The sequence below is a fragment of the Anolis carolinensis genome, chromosome 3 (assembly GCF_035594765.1).
Source record: "Anolis carolinensis isolate JA03-04 chromosome 3, rAnoCar3.1.pri, whole genome shotgun sequence".
Lineage (NCBI taxonomy): Eukaryota > Metazoa > Chordata > Lepidosauria > Squamata > Dactyloidae > Anolis > Anolis carolinensis.
Window position 1 is genome coordinate 217,574,198 of NC_085843.1, and position 18,348 is coordinate 217,592,545.

Here is an 18,348-nt window from a genome sequence, read left to right on the forward strand (position 1 = left end):
TGCCCAGACAGGGCCCAAAACGAGCTCTCACTCTTTCTACCAGGGCTGTCCAAACAACACCTCCAGTAAAACCGAATTAATCAGAGACAAGGCAGGTAAACCCTGCTTTGTCCTGAATTAATTAAGTACCTGGTAAGACCCGGATCTTTGATAAGATTAATGTCTTTCCAGGTGTAGGCCCAGTGTGGATTGGGCCCGGGAACCACATCACACAATTTCTGGGCCCAATCTAGACAGCCATCTCAGGCTTTTCAGGCTTCATGAGGCTGAAAAACCAAGAGGGCACCAACCCCCTGCCCAAAATAAGCCCTTAAAATAAAAAAAAATTACCAGGCTGCCATTAAAATACTTCTGGAGTCCTCCTGTGCATAGAAATGATGTGCCAGGAGTTGGGGGGAGTAAGTAGAAAAATCAGTTCTCTCCCCCCCTCCCCACCAGCACATCATTTCTACATGCCAGGAGGACTCCAGCAGTACTTTAATGGTGGCTGGGTAGTTTTTTTTAGTTTTCAAGGACATATTTTGAGGGACTTCTGGGTGCCCTCCCAGAAGGTACCGGGAAAGAGCAGGTTTTGGGGGTAGGTGTGGGGACTTAAACGCATGCCTAAGCAGGTTTCTTAAATCCACTTCAGTGTGTGTTTAAGTGAAGCCTGGAAGCGCCCTAGAACTCTGGACAATGGGTTCAAATTACAGGAAAGGAGATTCCACCTCAACGTTAGGAAAAACTTCTTGACTGTAAGAGCTGTTCTGCAGTGGAACTCTCTCTTCCTTGGAAGCTTTCAAACAAAGGCTGGATGACCATCTGTCAAGGGTTCTTTGATTGTGTTTTACCTGCATGACAGGAAGTTGGACTACATGGCCCATGTCATCTCTTCCAACGCTATGATTCTATGATTCTAAGGAACCATCTTTGAGAGGCATGTTAAAAGGCAAGAGTTTAGTCCATCTCAGGGCAACCTAAAAGAAGCACTTTCTGAATAATGAATAATAATAAATGCACCAAAGAGATAGATGATTTTCACAATTTCCTCCATTTTCCTTAAGTTTTTCATTTTACCTTTTGTGCTGATCTAAATGGTGCCTCCATTCCATGGAATAAACTGGTTGGGTGTACTGGGGACTGCAGAAGAATAAATGAAGAAGCCATCTTATGGAAACTTCAATTCAATTGAAAGGCTTTTCTTTGGAATGGGACCCAACTGGATGGAATCCAGTGTTAATAGCAATGTGGCCCACTCTCATGCAGTAGCTGTCTATAAGGAGATGTGATGCTGGTCTGATGAAGTACCATAATATGCCTCCTCATTAACACCATGTTTAATGAACTACAGATGTTACTGCTGTGGTGTTGAAGCCTACCATCTCCTTTCTCTCTCTGGTGAAGTTATACCATGGAAAAAATGTCACAGAGACTTCTGATTGTATCAGTGATCAGATGTTGGAAAAGACACTTTTTTGAACTGCATCTGCCAAAATCCACCAGTGATGCCACATTTTTCCCTCATGTATTAAATCTATTCATGAGATAGATGGCATTTTGATATAGGCTTAATTCAAAAATGTTATGTTCTGATACTGCCTTGAGGAAGAAGCAGACAAGAGAAAAAAATGAATTCCAATGATACTCAGCCTGATTGGTCCAGGTGTGTTACCATTAACCCATGAAAAGAGTGAAGAATATATAAGGTAAAGGTAAAGGTTTTCCCCTGACTTTAGTCTAGTCGTCCTACTCTGGTGGATGGTACTCATCTCTATTTTTAAGCTGAGGAGCCGGCATTGTCCGTAGACACCTCCAAGATCATGTGGCCAGCATGAACCATGGAGTGCTGTTACCTTCTCGTCAGGGTGGTACCTATTGATCTACTGACATTTGCATGTTTTCGAACTGCTAGGTTGACAGAAGCTGGGGCTAATAATGGGAGCTCACCCTGCTCCCCGGATTTGAATCACCAGCCTTTCGGTCAGCAAGTTCAGCAGCTCAGCGGTTTAATCCACTGTGCCACAAGGGGCTCCTATATGTGTGTGTGCGCGTGCATGTGTGTGTGTGCATGTTCATGTGTGTGTGTGTGTGCAGGTGCATATGTGTGTGTGTACTGTGTATGCTGCTTTTTGCAATAGAAGCCAGAATGACTTCACAGGATATAGTCTTCTTTGTCCTGCTGGCTATGCTCCAAATATTTCATCAGCTGAGGCATTTGGCCGTTCCCTTTGGCTTGTGTTGCTTCCTTGGTAGGATTTGTTTCTTCTAGCAATATAACTGCCAGTAATTTCCAGATGTGGAATTCTGCTGCCTTCTGTAGTATTACTACTGATTACATGATTCAGTGCAGAATAAGGACATACCTTGCAATAATATAACCCTCCAGAGAAAAAACTTCAGATTCTCATCAATCCTTTGGGTTGTAGTCTCTACTACAGTGGTTCTCAACCTGTGGGTTCTCAGATGTTTTTGGCCTTCAACTCCCAGAAATCTTAACAGCTGGTAAACTGGCTGGGATTTCTGGGAGTTGTAGGTCAAAACACCGGGAGACCCACAGGTTGAGGACCACTGCTCTACTACCTGAGAGATGCTGCAATACGATTGAATGGGATTCTGATCATTTTACCCAGGCTCCTTCTACACTGCCATTTAATCCAGAATATCAAAGCGGATAGCCCACATTATCTTTTTTGAACTGGATTATCTGAGTCTACACTGCCATATAATTCAGTTCAAAGAAGATAATCTAAATTTTATATGGCAGTGTAGAAGAGGCCTTAGGCAGATTTCAAGTTTTGTGGGATCATCAAAGTCCACCTACTACAATCAATCACATGACTCCTAACAGTTCTTACTATTGATTTCACTGGTCAGAGACGGTGAGAGTTGTAGTCCAACAATATCTGGAAGGGTATACTTTGCCAACCAATTTCAAGTTTTTTTTAAAACACTAACCCATCAAATAACACTACACATGAGGAGGAGCCATGTACAAATACGTGAGGGGAAGTCATAGGGAGGAGGGAGCAAGCTTATTTTCTGCTGCCCTGCAGACTAGGACACGGAACAATGGCTTCAAACTACAGGAAAGGAGATTCCACCTGAACATCAGGAAGAACTTCCTCACTGTGAGGGCTGTTCGGCAGTGGAACTCTCTCCCCCAGACTGTGGTGGAGGCTCCTTCTTTGGAAGCTTTTAAGCAGAGGCTGGATGGCCATCTGTCGGGGGTGCTTTGAATGCGATTTTCTGCTTCTTAGCGGGGGGTTGGACTAGATGGCCCATAAGGTCTCTTCCAACTCTACTATTCTATGATTCTATGATTCTAGGATTGTCACAACAGTTGACAATTTTTTAGAGTATACGATTGTACAAGAGATTATAGCAGATTGCTCCCATTGTTATCAAGTTTATTTTGAAAAAAGTAAAGTGCTGAGAAGGTTTGGTGAGTAATGCTTTTAGTCCACAAGTGCTTGGGAAGAAATTAAAATTTATATAAAATGTACACCTAAATATCAAAAGAATTATGATACCTGAAAAAACATAATAGTGAGGAATTTGCTGCAGTTGTAGAAAAGGTGAGTAAGCGAAGCTACGGCAATTAATTTGCTTGATGTGTATTCAAAAAACATAGTATTTTGGAATGTTATGAAGACATTTTAATTTTTTCCAAAAGTATTTATGTTTATTATTAAATCTTCAGTGACTTTCATATCCTTCATATAGAAAAAATTAAGTGTGTTTTAATTTTGAAAAAAGTATTCTGCTTGCTACACTATGTGTCTGAAACTTGTGTGGTGCTGTGTATGTTTTTGGTTAGGTTTCTAATGTGTGTATTTTCATGGCAATAATTGTTAGGAGCTTGGCTTCCTCACGACCAATGGCACATATTTTTAGAACAGGGGTGTCCAAACTTTTTGCGTAAAGGGCAGGATTTGGTGAGGTGAACACATATTGGGGTCGACCATTCAGCCTGACATTCTTTGAACCATTAACATTAAATGCAAATGAACTATTTTATGAAATTTTGCAAATGTTCATTTCTTCACACAGAACACAAATAAATCTAAACAAGTTTTTCCAAAAATCACCCTGCCTTTCATGTATTTGAAGATCACATAAAACCAAGAAAAGTCTGTCTGGAAGATTAAACATATCTAGATTCATTTGAAGCATTACATATTATACACTATTAAATGCTCACCTTAACTTCTAAATTCAAAACATGTGAACTGGAAAATAACATGAACAGCTATCTTATTAAGAAGTACAAAACGCTGAAGGCCAAATGAATCCATGTTATCACTAATATTTTCGTTTTTCAGTTAACAGTCGAAAATTTAAAAAAACAAAATAATGTTATTTGATTTTGAATTGGATATTAAAAACAAAAAGGCTGTGTTTTTAAAAATTATTTTACTTTTAGACTCAGTTCAAAAATATGAAATGGAAAAAGGGGTTGACGGACCAAATTGGATTTTAATATTTTGTTTGTCGGGTTTATGAAACCTGGTTTGATTGTCTATTGAAAAATAAAAGAACAAATGACACATGGATTGAAAAGACTCAGTGCATATTCAAAACTGTGGTTTTGATCGTCTTCTTATAAAACATAAAATAGTTTTTTTGTACTCCTGTATTTTATAGTGTGATCAACAGTGCTGGCGGGCCGCATATTGTTGATATTTATGACAGAGGCTGTGAGCCAGTGGAAATTTGAACATAGGTTGCAATTGGCCCCCGGGCTAGATTTCGGACATGACTGTTCTAGAAGTTGATTCTACAGTAGAGTCTCACTTATCCAACACTCGCTTATCCAACATTCTGGATTATCCAATGCATTTTTGTAGTCAATGTTTTCAATACATCATGATATTTTGGTGCTAAATTCGTTAATACAGTAATTACTACGTAGCATTACTGCATATTGAACTACTTTTTCTGTCAAATTTGTTGTATAACATGATGTTTTGGTGCTTAATCTGTAAAATCATAACCTAATTTGATGTTCAATAGGCTTCTCCTTAATCTCTCCTTATTATCCAACATATTTGCTTATCCAACATTCTGCCCGCCCATTTATGTTGGATAAGTGAGACTCTACTGTATATACAATTACTTTATTTCAGAAATAGCAACATTTTCTTATGACCAAGAGCTGTTCATCTTTTTACCTTCTCTTATCTTCCTTTACGTAGTCCCCAGTTTTTCTAGTGCAAGCCTGAATGACATGCCATCCACTATGCTGGTTATTCTGCCAGCCAGCCAGTGATCATTTCCACTTTTGCTACTTGCCAGAGACTTCACAAACAGATTTAACATCAATAGGCTATAACAGTGTTTCTCAAACTCTGCTCCTTCAGGTGTTTTGGACTTCAGCTCCAAGAAATCTAAGCCAGTTTACCAGCTGTTAGGGATTGTGGGAGCTGAAGTCCAAAACATCTGGAGGAGCACAGATTGAGAAACACTGGACTATAAGATCCATGGGCCATGCTTGACCTGATATATACTTTCTTTTAGATTGTCTGAACATTTCCCCAAATTCCAGAAAGTGTCAAATGGGAATGTTATATGAAATTTCAGATGTGTGCATCGGTGGGTGCCTATGTACTGAGATTTAAATTACTGTACAGTATTTCTAATTTTCTAATATGAATTTCTAGCAGGTTTTTTGCTTTCATGATATATGTCTGGTGGAACATCCTAATGGGTTTTGTTCCTATTCCCAGGCAGCTGTGTGCTCATGGCTCTCCAGTGGGAACCAGGCGTGAAATATGATTGAAACAATTCCAGTGCATGGTTTCTTCTTTCTCATGTATCCTTTCTCCACTCTTTTCTTACCCCTCCCTTCTCTCTTTGTCTTTGCTCTTGTTCTTTGTTTTGTTCCTTTGCCTCATTCCAGGGTATGCTCCTGTCACTGGCATGTGCCACCCTCTGCGCAGTTGCACCCTCAACCATGAAGATGGATTCTCCTCTGCATTTGTGGTTGCTCACGAGACTGGACATGTGTAAGTTGCTGGGGGTGGGTGGGGATTGTTCACTGGTGGTCACGTTTCTTTGCAGTGAGTGTGAATGCTTTGCAGGAGTCTTGGCAGGACATTCTGTGCAGTTAGTTCCAGCTGTTGTTCAAGTTGCCAGCTTAATTAGAACTTTTAATAGCAGGCCTGTTTTCCAGAACAACAAACTTCTGATTCCTTAGCAATATATTATGCAGTCTCTTCTTTTTGACCTTTTTGGAGGTGAAGCTCTAGTAATGTAGCCTCATGCATATTTAGAGAACATGAAATACCTGGGCCTGGATCAGCTCAGTTTCTGCCATGAGCTCCAAATAAGTGAAATTGTACATAGCCATGTTATAAGGCCACTCATTTCATTACACTGACAATGAGGGTTTGATGACACATCTCTGGAACCTGATAGGTGAACCATGACACTCATTCTTAACAAACCACCTTCAGAGATTGGCTGGTCAAGAAGCTCCATATGATGGTAGGTCTCTCTGTAAACCTCTATTACAGTGGTTCCCTTATTTTGGCCAGGGACTACTCTCCAACATTAGTACCAAAAGGGTTACGAATCAGTTTTTAGTCAACTTTAGATTCGGTTTGGACTGGGCTATGGCACAGCTGGTTAGTAGCTAGCTGCAATAAATTACTACTGACCGAGAGGTCATGAGATCAAAGCCCGGGTCGGATTAAGCTCCCAACTATTAATAGCCTAGCTTGCTGTTGACCTAAGCAGCTTGAAAGCCAGTTGCATCTGTCAAGTAGAAAATTTAGGTTCCGCTTTATGCGGAATTTAACTAATTTATGACACCATTAAAAAAAACTTCCAGCAGCATGCAGAAAGGAATGAGGAAGTACTCAATCAAGGACTCGGTGTCACAAATGAATCGAGCATACCCTCATGAAGCCGGAAGTGGGAAAATGTTAAATTGCCTCTGTGTCTGTCTATATGTCCTATGTCTAATGGCACTGAATGTTTGCCATGTATATGTGCATTGTGATCCACCCTAAGTCACCTTTGGGGTGAGAAGGGTGGAATATAAATACTGCAAATAAATAAATAAATAAATATGGCATCCAGTAGTCGCTATCTGCTCACCCACAGAAAACCATATTTAATAATCTAGAGCTGATGTGGTCTATTCAATGCAATTTTCTGAATCAGAACCTCTAATAACTCCAGGAACAGCCCTAAAAACGAAGATACCAAGGCACCCCCGCTTCCAGGCGTCACATGGAACGGTTCTGCTCAGGGGGAGGAGGAGGAGAAGCAGCAGTCAGGAGGCTTGTTGTCGCGCCTTTCATGGGTAGTCAGCTTCTCCCTCCCTGCATCCCTATTACCTTGGCACTATAAGAGGATTTTGCAAGACCAGTCACCCTCATTGCAACAATGTAGTAACATTGAAGCCGTGAACCATATTTTAGTTCTTGGGGACCACTGGTGGTCCATGAACCATGGGTTGGGAACCACTGCTATATTAGGATAAGAGCTTGTTCCTTCTCTTCTTGAATATAAAAATAGATTTCTTTTGAAGAGGATGTCAGATGATGCTTTCTTTGGAAGATGATGCCAGGTAATGGTTCTACTATGTTACCAATGAACTAAGGAAGGATATCTGTCATTGAGGTCATCTCATGTCTCTGATCAGATAGATTTTTCACCTTCAAGACAAACCTGAGACTAGTTGCTTAGAATGTTTGGCCAAATTAAAATGTTCATCAGCATTGCTTTTTTACACATTGCAAAGGACAAACAAGAGGATGGAATAGGTGTTCAAAATATTACTTCTATTTCACTATTCGATGTTGTTTCACAGTCCTTGGGAAACACTGCTTACAGACTTTTTTAACAGGTTAGGTATGGAACATGATGGCCAAGGAAACCGATGTGCTGATGAGACCAGCATGGGGAGTATTATGGCACCACTTGTGCAAGCAGCATTCCACCGTTACCACTGGTCCCGATGTAGCAAGCAGGAGTTGAACCGTTACATACAGTAGGTCTACTTAATTTAAAAACAAATTCCTGGGCTTTAAAACTGCTCTTTGTTTTGTAAAGACTAAATTGGTGGGATATGAAAATACTTTGAAGGCAAACATCTTTGGAGTAGCTGAATACAGATGTCAAAGCTGTGAAGAATGTATACATGTGGCAACACACCATCTTTTTTCTCACTTTTGCTTGTAGTTCTTACGACTGCCTCTTAGATGACCCATTTGAGCACAACTGGCCCAAGCTGCCAGAGCTGCCAGGAATCAATTACTCTATGGATGAGCAATGCCGCTTTGACTTTGGTGTGGGCTACAAAACATGTACAGCTGTGAGTATAGAAACCCTGTTGGCAGGGTCCACTGTTTCTTCTCTCTCACACATTTAAGGATAAAGAAGATTTCCCCCAGGGCTGATTCACATGTTTGGGTTGTGTCCACCGGTGACGTCCCCCCATGCAAGTCAGCACATCTGACTTTCACTGATTCCCTCCCACCACATGCCACACATTTTATGTCTAATTCACATCCAAGTGTTCACTTGCCCTCAGCCACAGCTTTTCAGCAATGGTGGGATGTAGGCTGCCTTGTAAAAATTTAATGTTGCTAATTGTGGAAATGTTTAATGTGGGAATCTGATTTATCCATTAAGGTGATTGGATTACACTCAAAAGAAGATGTTCAAAAGGTATCTGTATTTTTGAACACTCAGTGTAGTTGAAGTTGCTTCAATATTTAATAGCTGCATAGGTTATATATAAGTGAAATTTGACAATTCAACAGTTTTGATATTTATCAAGGAAAAAAAACATTTATAGAATGTACAAGTTTCCTATCAGCTATCAAACTGAGGTAGAAAAAGAAGATTAATGTAAACCACCTTGAAATAATACCAGCTATCTAGCTATCAAGGATTACCTAAATACTTAAAAATATAAGTATTTAGGCCCTGCTGCTGTGATTTCAACCATAGTTTGACATGAAGTATTAAGGAGTTGAAGATGTTCCTGGTATATGGATAATGTGAAAAAAGCATAACTTTTGCATCGGGTTGTTGTGTGTTTTCCAGGCTGTATAGTCATGTTCCAGAAATACTCTCTCCTGACATTTCACCCACATCTATGGCAGGCATCCTCAGAGGTTGTGAGATATACCTCGCAACCTCTGAGGATGCCTGCCATAAATGTGGGTGAAACGTCAGGAGAGAATACTTCTGGAACATGGCCATACAGCTCGGAAAACACACAACAACCCTGTGATTCCGGCCATGGAAGCCTTCAACAACAACCTTTGCATCATTAATTTTTGTTATAAGACGTAATGACTCAAATCTGGAGTTTCTTGGCTTTTCCCCTTGTTGCTTCAGATAGTTTTTTAAAATGAGAGTTACAGTAACAAAGATTGTAGATGGTTTGAGAACAAGCTGTTTGTACTTTCTCCCAGCTCAGAAATTGTTTCTCTTTGTGTACATTGCTTTTCTTTCTTCACAGTTCAGAACATTTGACCCCTGCAAGCAGCTGTGGTGTAGTCATCCAGACAATCCCTACTTCTGTAAAACAAAGAAAGGACCACCCTTGGATGGAACAGAGTGTGCTTCAGGCAAGGTACCTATGCTTTAGAATATTTTCATTTTTACCTGAAGGCTGGTATATCTTGTACTTGGTATATCTTGTACTTTAGTCTATGTAGACACACCTTGACATGCCCATGTGGACACACAGACAGCATGCCATGTATATAAATCTTTATGGGCTAGAATGTGTCTTTTCTTGCAGTGGAATACATTTCTGTGAATATACCTTTTATTGTCCAATAATATTTGCAAACATTGCCCATGAACATACCTCTCCCCCATCGACACTGATGAGCAGAGTTTTAAAACTGAACTTTTCCTTGTCATATGATGATTTGAATTTTCTGTTGTAAAGTCACTTTGAGCATTTTCTAGTGGGAAAGGAATAGAGATAAATTTAGATCAAATGTGGATAAATAAACCTAATGATCTAAATATTTGACTCAATGGTAACTGTTTACTTAGGTTGTTACTTAGGTTGTTAATATGTATTGTTGAAGGCTTTCATGGCTGGAATCACTGGAGTGTTGTGTGGTTTCCAGGCTGTATGGCCGTGTTCTAGCAGCATTTTCTCCTGTCACTTTACCTACCTCTGTGGCTGGCATCTTCAGAGGATCCTCTGAACAGGATCATACAGCCTGGAAACCACATAACACTCCAGTGTTTCCAAAAGACGTGAAAACCATCGAAAATACATGGTTACAGCCTAAGTAACAACCTAAGTAATCAGTCACTATTGAGTCAAATATACACAACAGATTGTTACTGCTTGGCAGTTGTGTTTGATGGTCAATTACATTTCAGTAAGCACTAATGAATCCTGGTGAACATCAAATGCCTGGGGTATATCCACTGTATTGGTAGGAACAAATAATTGATTGATGATGGATTTGCTGTTTGCACTTCATGTTCACTGCAGGCATAGCAAACTTGATCTCAGATTATTCTGTACTTTACTATACCAATTTTTGAGCTGTTCTAGTTAAATACTACACACTTCTGACAGCGAAAAGGCTAAGCAGGCAATAGAAGTAGATCAACCTCAGTGTAGTTTTGGGGTTTTTTTTAAGGTGCTGCAGAAGTGACAGGCTTTTTTCATGAATCCACTGTTCCACCCAGGCTCCCTGAGACCTTTCTCTATTACTTTAAGGTTTCGTGACTTCACAGCCGTCACTGTCCGCCTGACCAATGAGAGCGGGAGAAACAGATTCCGAACCCAATTGTAAAGCCGGGTGCTTCTGTGGCTGTAGAACTGCTCTCCTCACTAACACTGGACAGTTATGAAGAGGCAGGTGTTCAGGTAACCCCTGTTTCTTCTCCTGTTCCAGTGGTGTTTCAAGGGTCACTGCATCTGGAAGACTTCAGAACAACCTTACAGCCAGGATGGCAGCTGGAGTTCCTGGTCCAAATTTGGTTCCTGTTCCAGGACTTGTGGGGGTGGGGTGCGCTCTCGCAGCAGGAACTGCAACAACCCACCGTAAGTTTGGCTTTCGGAGAGACGAGGATGTCATTTGGCAAGTTGTACCTGGGAGGAGAGAGACTATATCCCCTTTCCCTCTCATTTACTAACAATAGGGATGGAAATCTGTAATTGTTCCCTTCTCTCATGCATCAAAGAATGGAGAATTCAAGAAACGTTCTTCTCTAAGGTTGACATTGTGAGAGGTTTTTGCAACTTTAATGCTCTTCTGATTTCTGATAAGAAGAGATATTGTACTTGATCTTAGCCAAAAGTCCAAGACTTTGAGGACTTCTGCAAGAAATATGATTGTGCAAAAGAAAATTGGTATATTTTGTGTAATAAGACTGTTTTCTATGTAATAATGAAGATTTTATGCAAAGACTTTTTCTTGTTATAAAGTCCCCAAAAGCAGAAAAAAGATCTTATGATAGCTATCAATTTTTATAAAATGAGGAATTTTGAAAGGGCCTAGATTCTTTTTCTCAGTGACCATTATGAAATGTGGAAGTATTCTTTATACTTCTAATTGTCAGCGAAGGAGGAGGAGAGAGTTTGTAGCAATTCTTAAGACAAGGAAATGTAGTCATTCTTCCATGCCAAAGCACCGAAGGGGCATTTTTTCCTTTTATAGCCTTTAGGGATATGATTGTCTTTTAAGTAACTAAATAAAAATGTGGATTGTAAATGCTGGGAATTGTTTATTTAGGGGCTGCAGCAGCGCAGCGAGTTAAACCGCTGAGCTGCTGAATTGCTGATCAGAAGGTTTCCTAACCAGTTTTTTGTATATTTTCCAGACCAGCCTATGGAGGTCGTCATTGCCCAGGTGCAACCTATGAATATCAGATTTGCAATACAGAGGATTGCCGGGGTCCCTATGAGGATTTTCGGGCCCAGCAATGTTCCAAGCGAAATTCCTATTACACCCACCAAAGCTTGAAGCACACTTGGCTTCCTTATGAACATCACGATGGTAAGTTACCAAGACATCTAGAATACGTGATGCTTTTAATGGGTCCAGAGTATAGGGTCCAGAGTATAGGGTCCCTTCTACACAGCCATATAAAATCCAGATTATCTGCTTTGAACTGGATTAGATTAGTCTACACTGCCATATAATCCAATTCAAATCAGATAATCTGGATTTTATATGGCCATGTGGAAGGGGCCTTACTTTGTGCCTAAGAGACCGGCTATATGTCTTATGATTTGTTAGGCTCCTGCATCCATCAGCCACATCCAGCATAGCCAGTGGTCTGGATTGATGGGAGCTATAGTCCAGCAACATGTGTAGGTGCAGCAACTTTCCTGGTCCTGGCAGAAAGATTGAGTTGATCATATAAACATTCTATATTGATAAAAGTATAATTTTTAGTATCTCATCAGAAATGGTGGGGCATGAATTCCTAAGCAGTTAAGATTCTCCAGACTAGTTAGAATAGTTAAAATATGGTACATATTTGGTTGAAATCATACATCCAAAGTATTCCAGTCTTAGTTTAATCATATTGGCTAAAAGGGGAGTTCAGGCTTGATTTTACTAAGGACACAGTCAACAATATTCATAGAACTGTTCTCTGGTATCACATTTCAAATGAGTCGATCCTTTTCTTACCAGCTTTTTCCACTGTCCAGCTTTCACAAACATATACACAATGGCATGGGTAATCCTAACTTTAGTATTCAATGATATATCATTACACTTCAGGATCTTGTTTAGCAGCCAACATCAGATTTGGACCAAGCTTGGCACACAGACCCAACATGGCCAATTGCAAATACTACCAGGGTTTGGGGGTGATTGCCCTGTTAATCTCAGAGTTGTAGTTCACCCTTATCCAGAGAGCCATGAACCCAACTGACAATGAATCTGGACCACACCTAAGTGATATTACCTAACATCCCAAAACAAACAATGCCATCTTCTAATAACCTGGGCACCACCAGGTCCCCAAATTAGTATAGAATAAAAATAAAATAAAATTAATTGACCAATTCATTTAATTTATGAAGCAACTTTACATAATTATGCTTCTATGCTTCAGGTTTTCATGCAGGTGAAATCTGGATAATTACTTTCTTTGACAATAGGAAAACATTAATATAGGGGGGGGGGGAAACCCAACAAAAAGCCTTTTAAAAGTATTTCTCAATAGCTATGAAATCCAGAAACTGTATTATGAAAAATACATTTTTTTCTCCTCAGAACACTGAACAAGAAAATATTGACTTCCGCTTTTGTCTAAATTGTCCATAAATAGAACCATTTTTCTATGTTTTTGTTTTCCTGCAGATGCCCAGAAATGCGAGCTGATTTGCCAGTCTGAGGAGACTGGAGATGTGGTGTTTATGAATCAAGTTGTTCATGATGGCACCAGGTGCAGCTATAGAGACCCATACAGTGTTTGTGTGAGAGGGGAGTGTGTGGTATGTAACCGAACCTCTAGGTTCATCTATTTTTCCTTTTTTTTTTTCAAAACAGAAAGGGGATGTCTTTCAAGATGCTGATTGAACCTTCTTGACTTTTGTAGCCTTTCTGAAGGGAACGGGAAGGTTTAAAATAGATCTGGCTCAAATGATGTGATATTTGCCTCCAAAGACCCTCCTGCTGCCTTTACTTTTTCCCTTGTGAACCCCATTTTCCTTTGGAGTCACTTCCCTGACATGCTGATGTCCACTGTATAAATTCAAGCTCTGTTTAATTTCGTAAACATCAGAACAAAGGAATGGTTGCAGGGAGTTCCCATGGGAACTGCTTTCTATTTGTGCTTCCATTTAGCCACCTGTGTGTCCATGGTTCCATTTGTTTACAGCCCTCATCAGCTGTTTTGCAATTTTGAAATACTCACATTTGCTGGAGCAGTCCACACCAGTGTATCACAAAGAAGTCTGTGTTTTCCTTAAGTGCAGTGATGCACATTTTTCGGCTGAAATTGGATTTTAAGTGCATCTTTTAAACACATGTTTTGTGGTCTTTAATGTCCAGCATACATTTTTAGCAAACGTCATTTAGCCACCCTCCCCCCCTTTTATTCTGGTTTTGTTTGCATTTTAAGGCCTGTATAGAAGGGCCCTGAGAGAGCTAAATAAAACAGATTTTCATCTCCAGTGGAGTAAGTCTATCTCATTCTCTTTCTAGCCATTTTTTCAGACAATAATACAATCCCTGTGGGAATGCATTTGCCCATGGCCACCCAAAGAGTTCATGGATGAATTAGTGAGTTGACATTGCTCCTTCGAAACCAAGACCCAAGGCCATCCAACTACATTGGCTTTTTTGTCTGTGGCTGCAGTTAATTTGCATCACATACACTATAATTGTGGCAATGGTTGTCTTCTTTGCCATTTTAATACGTTTAGCAGACTGTTGATGAACCAGAACTGCGATCGCTAGAAGAAATGAACACTCTAATTGTGTCCAGGATAATAGGAAGATCTTAATTTTGAGGATTATTTTCAGTTTGATAGTTTGATAATATGCTCCTGTCCAGTTGTGAATATTATCAAAGTATACTTGTATATGATGTGTGCATATCTGTCATCTTGTTTCATCTTTTGTAGTGCCCTTCTACATTGCCATATAATATGGATTATCAAAGCAGATAATCCACATTATCTGATTTGAACGGGATTATCTGAATCAGCATTGCCATATAATCTAGTTCAAGGCAAATAATCTAGATTTTATATGGCAATGTAGAAGGGGCCTCAATTTCCCCAATACTTACTGGGAGTTCCAACTATAGCTAGCTGTCGAATGGGATCAATACTTCCATAAGTATGGCTTATTATTATTATTATTATTATTATTATTATTATTATTATTATTATGTTAATTATGTTTATTATTATGTTTATTTATATCATGCCTTTTCTCTCCATAAGGAGATTCAAAGCGGCTAACATTAAAATAAGTCCCCAACCCCAAAGTCTATACATTTTTTAAAAAACTACTGAACGAAGTGACATGATTTTAAGAGTGTGCCATTTGGTATCAGAATTTGGTCTACAACTAGAGCTTGTTGCTTCCTCAATGAATGCAGCACCTCCACACCATCTCTGTCACGGAAATGACAGATGATGGCAGTGATGGTAGCTGTCGTATCCTCTGCATATCTCTAGAAAAGAAAAAGAGAAAATGGAGCTGCTAACAACAATATAACTCCCAGACCCTTGGGACTAGTATCCATTGTTTTATCTACTTGTATCTGAAATAATAGGTCCCATCTAGAAGACTTCTAAGTCCTCTGGGAAATTTGAAGATAGGCTTCTGCTGGAAGTTACCATAAAATAGTTATGGACATAGCAAGTTCTTATAATGGATACCACTCTATGAATTGTCTAGGTCTTGCAGTTGGATTTTGTGATAACTTCTGGAAAAAGCATACCATTGAATTGCCAGGAGGACCTAAAAGATGCCTAAATAGGACACTATTATCCATGATTTTCTGTTTCCATGATACGTTCAGGGATATCTCTCTCACAGATACAAGGGTCATACTGTACTTATGTAATTTTTTTATATTTTTCTCCCAAGATGAGTTGGGATGCTAGAGTTTTGCTGTCTTCATCTTTTGCTGTTTTGATGTCTAAGGCCCCATCTATACTGCGTTATAATCAAGATTATCAAAGCAGATATTAATCCACATTATCTGCCTTCAACTGGATTATACGAGTCTATACTGCTAGTTCAAAGCAGATAATCTGGATTTTATAGGCAGTGTAGAAGGGGCCTCTATCTTCTTTTTCCAAAGTCTAGATTTCCAGGTGGTGATTAAATGTCATATTTTGTTTCAGTCACAGGTCTTAGTGTATAGTAGACTTGATTGATTATCAGGGCTTGCATAAATGCATGAAAAAGAATAGTGCTGATCTACTGTTCAGCTGATCTGTATAATTGCTGGTGGCTGATTAAAATCTGTTGATAAAGTTACCATTTTGAAATTTAATCACAGTGCCCATTCTCTTTGTTTGTGTTTCTTCTCATAATGGTCACAGCATGTTGGATGTGATAAAGAAATTGGATCTCTGAAGCAGGATGACAAGTGTGGTGTTTGTGGAGGTGACAACTCCCACTGCCGGACAGTTAAAGGAACTTTGGTGAAATCCCCTAAGCAAGCAGGTAAGAGTAGAGGAGTATCCACTTCCCCCTGCCCTACAGGTCAGGATGATTTTAGTACATTTCTAGAAATTGTACTAGAACCACAGTTAGGGGAAATGGTCCAAATTATAACTGGAGCCCAAAAACAGAGTGGTGATTGACTAAGGCAGGGGTCCTCAAACTTTTTAAGTGGAGAGTTGGTTCATGGTCCCTCAGACTGTTGGGGGGCTGGACTATGATGAAAGAATCCAAAATTAGGATTGTTGTTGTGTGCCTTCAAGTCGTTTCAGACTTAGGTCAACCCTAAGTCTAAAGTTTAGGACAGGGGTCAGGTAAATGACCTTGGAGGGCTGCATCCGGCCCATGGGCCTTAGTTTGGGGACCCCTGGACTAAGATATCTTTGCCCTAACTTTTGACTTAGCATTACTATTAATAATAATAATATACTTTATTGATATTCCGCTCTATCTCCCCGAGGGGACTCAGAGCTGATTACAGGTACATGTATGGCAAACATTCAATGCCGTTATACAATTGATAAAGACAGACAGTACATAAACAGAGGCAAGGCTTCCCTCTTTTTTCATCTTTGGCATCTGGAGGCTGCACTCGACTCAGCCATGAGAGGTGCTGTTGATCCATTCTTCTATGCCGAGGAGCCTGTTGTCCATGGACACCTTCCTGAGCGAACCGCCGGCATGTTTTTCAGGGGTGCCTTTTACCTCCCCGCCAAGGAGGTGCCTATTTATTTACTCACATTGCTGTTTTTGAACTGCTAGGTAGGCAGAATCTAGGCTGACAGTGGGAGCTTAACCCCCCCCCCCCCATGGCTTGAACTGCCATCCTTCCGGTTGGCAAGATTTCTGTAGCTGACAGTTTAACTGTCACGACCCAGGCTGCAGAGCACCAATAACCATACACAGAGGCCAGATTCTATCTAATATCTTTATTAAGGAAATATATAAAGTTAATAAAAGCAAGTGTATGAAATAGTCCAGAAGTAGACCTTTCAGGGAAGGTCAAAATTAGTCCAAGAAAACAATGTCCAATATGAAATATTAAGGTCCAAAGTTGTAATCCAATAACCGAAACACTCACTTTGCCAGGCAAAGTGAGGGGAGATGACAAGGTCCTTTAGTCCATGAACTTGAGCAAGGCTAGGAAATAACTTGAAACAAGGCTTGATACAAGGCAACAAGGAACGAGGAGCGAGAACAAGGTCCGTGGAATTACTTGGCAAAACCCGGGAAACAAGGCAAGGCTGAGTCCTGGAAAACAAGGCAAGGTCCGTGGAGGTAAACAAGGCTGGAAACGGGAGCGAAGGCTTGGAATCAGGAACAAGGCTTGAAACAGGAACGAGGCTTGGAAACGGAGCGCGCTGTCCACACACAACTTACTCCAGTAGCTGACGAATTGACTCCGCAAGATCCCTTTGTGGGTAAAACACCTAAATAGGGTCTAGTTTTCCCACCAAAGAACAGTTCACTGGGGAACCAGAAACGAAAGCTAATCTCTGAGTCCAGATGCATGACTCCTTAAAGTTTCTCATGGAAAACAGGCTTAATCAGCTAAATTCTTAGCAGCTATCCTAGCACTCCTGCGAGAGGCCGCTTGAACTCCTCTCTGTTGTTTACAAAACTCGTGGCGAGAAAACACAGGAGATTTAGGCTCAGGGCTTGTTTGACAGACTTCTGGAAGACAAATCTCTTGCAGGTGCAAGGTTCCCAGATCTGGCTGGGAAGGTTCCAATTCTGACTGAGACGGTGAAAAACCCAAGTTCTCCTCTTCATCTGGGACTACAGTGCCATGAATGGGATTACATGGCCCATGACTCATCACATTAACCCATTGTGCTAGCTGCGGCCCCCTTTGTTGTCAAGAGAACACAGCTTTCTGTTTTTCCTGAAGTTTTTGGATAATCTTGTGTGTTAAATTAGTACCACCTATGTGCCTCTTTCTCACTGTCTGCTTTAATATGCAGTTTTTTTATATTTAATGGATAGATGAGAAACTGTTGTGCCACAGGCCCCTTCCACACAGCTGTATAAAATCCACAATAAACTGGATTTTATGGCAGTGTGGACTCAGATAACCGAGTTCAAAGCAGATATTTTGGATTATCTGTCTTGATATTTTGGGTTATATGGCTGTGTGGAAGTGCCCTTACTATATTTTACAACTGCTAATGTTCACTATTAAGCCTTCTTGGCTGTGTGTGAAAATGCAGTACTGTATATGATGACA

At 40.2% G+C, this 18,348-nt stretch overlaps 1 protein-coding gene and 1 non-coding gene across 4 annotated transcripts in view; both read left to right on the top strand.

The window, feature by feature from the left end:
* adamts14 (ADAM metallopeptidase with thrombospondin type 1 motif 14) overlaps window positions 1–18,348 on the top strand; it is a 113,067-nt gene that overhangs the window by 65,144 nt on the left and 29,575 nt on the right. For all 3 annotated transcript variants that reach the window (XM_062976221.1, XM_062976222.1, XM_062976223.1), the window contains exons 7-14: window positions 5,879–5,984; window positions 7,835–7,978; window positions 8,170–8,302; window positions 9,461–9,574; window positions 10,872–11,020; window positions 11,800–11,975; window positions 13,296–13,429; window positions 16,001–16,124. In XM_062976221.1, coding sequence (XP_062832291.1) covers window positions 5,879–5,984; window positions 7,835–7,978; window positions 8,170–8,302; window positions 9,461–9,574; window positions 10,872–11,020; window positions 11,800–11,975; window positions 13,296–13,429; window positions 16,001–16,124 — 1,080 coding nt within the window. The remainder of the gene's footprint in view (window positions 1–5,878; window positions 5,985–7,834; window positions 7,979–8,169; window positions 8,303–9,460; window positions 9,575–10,871; window positions 11,021–11,799; window positions 11,976–13,295; window positions 13,430–16,000; window positions 16,125–18,348) is intronic.
* mir5391 (microRNA mir-5391) lies at window positions 10,809–10,876 on the top strand. Its single transcript, NR_129809.1, has one exon. It is a non-coding gene; the product is annotated as a microRNA mir-5391 (primary transcript).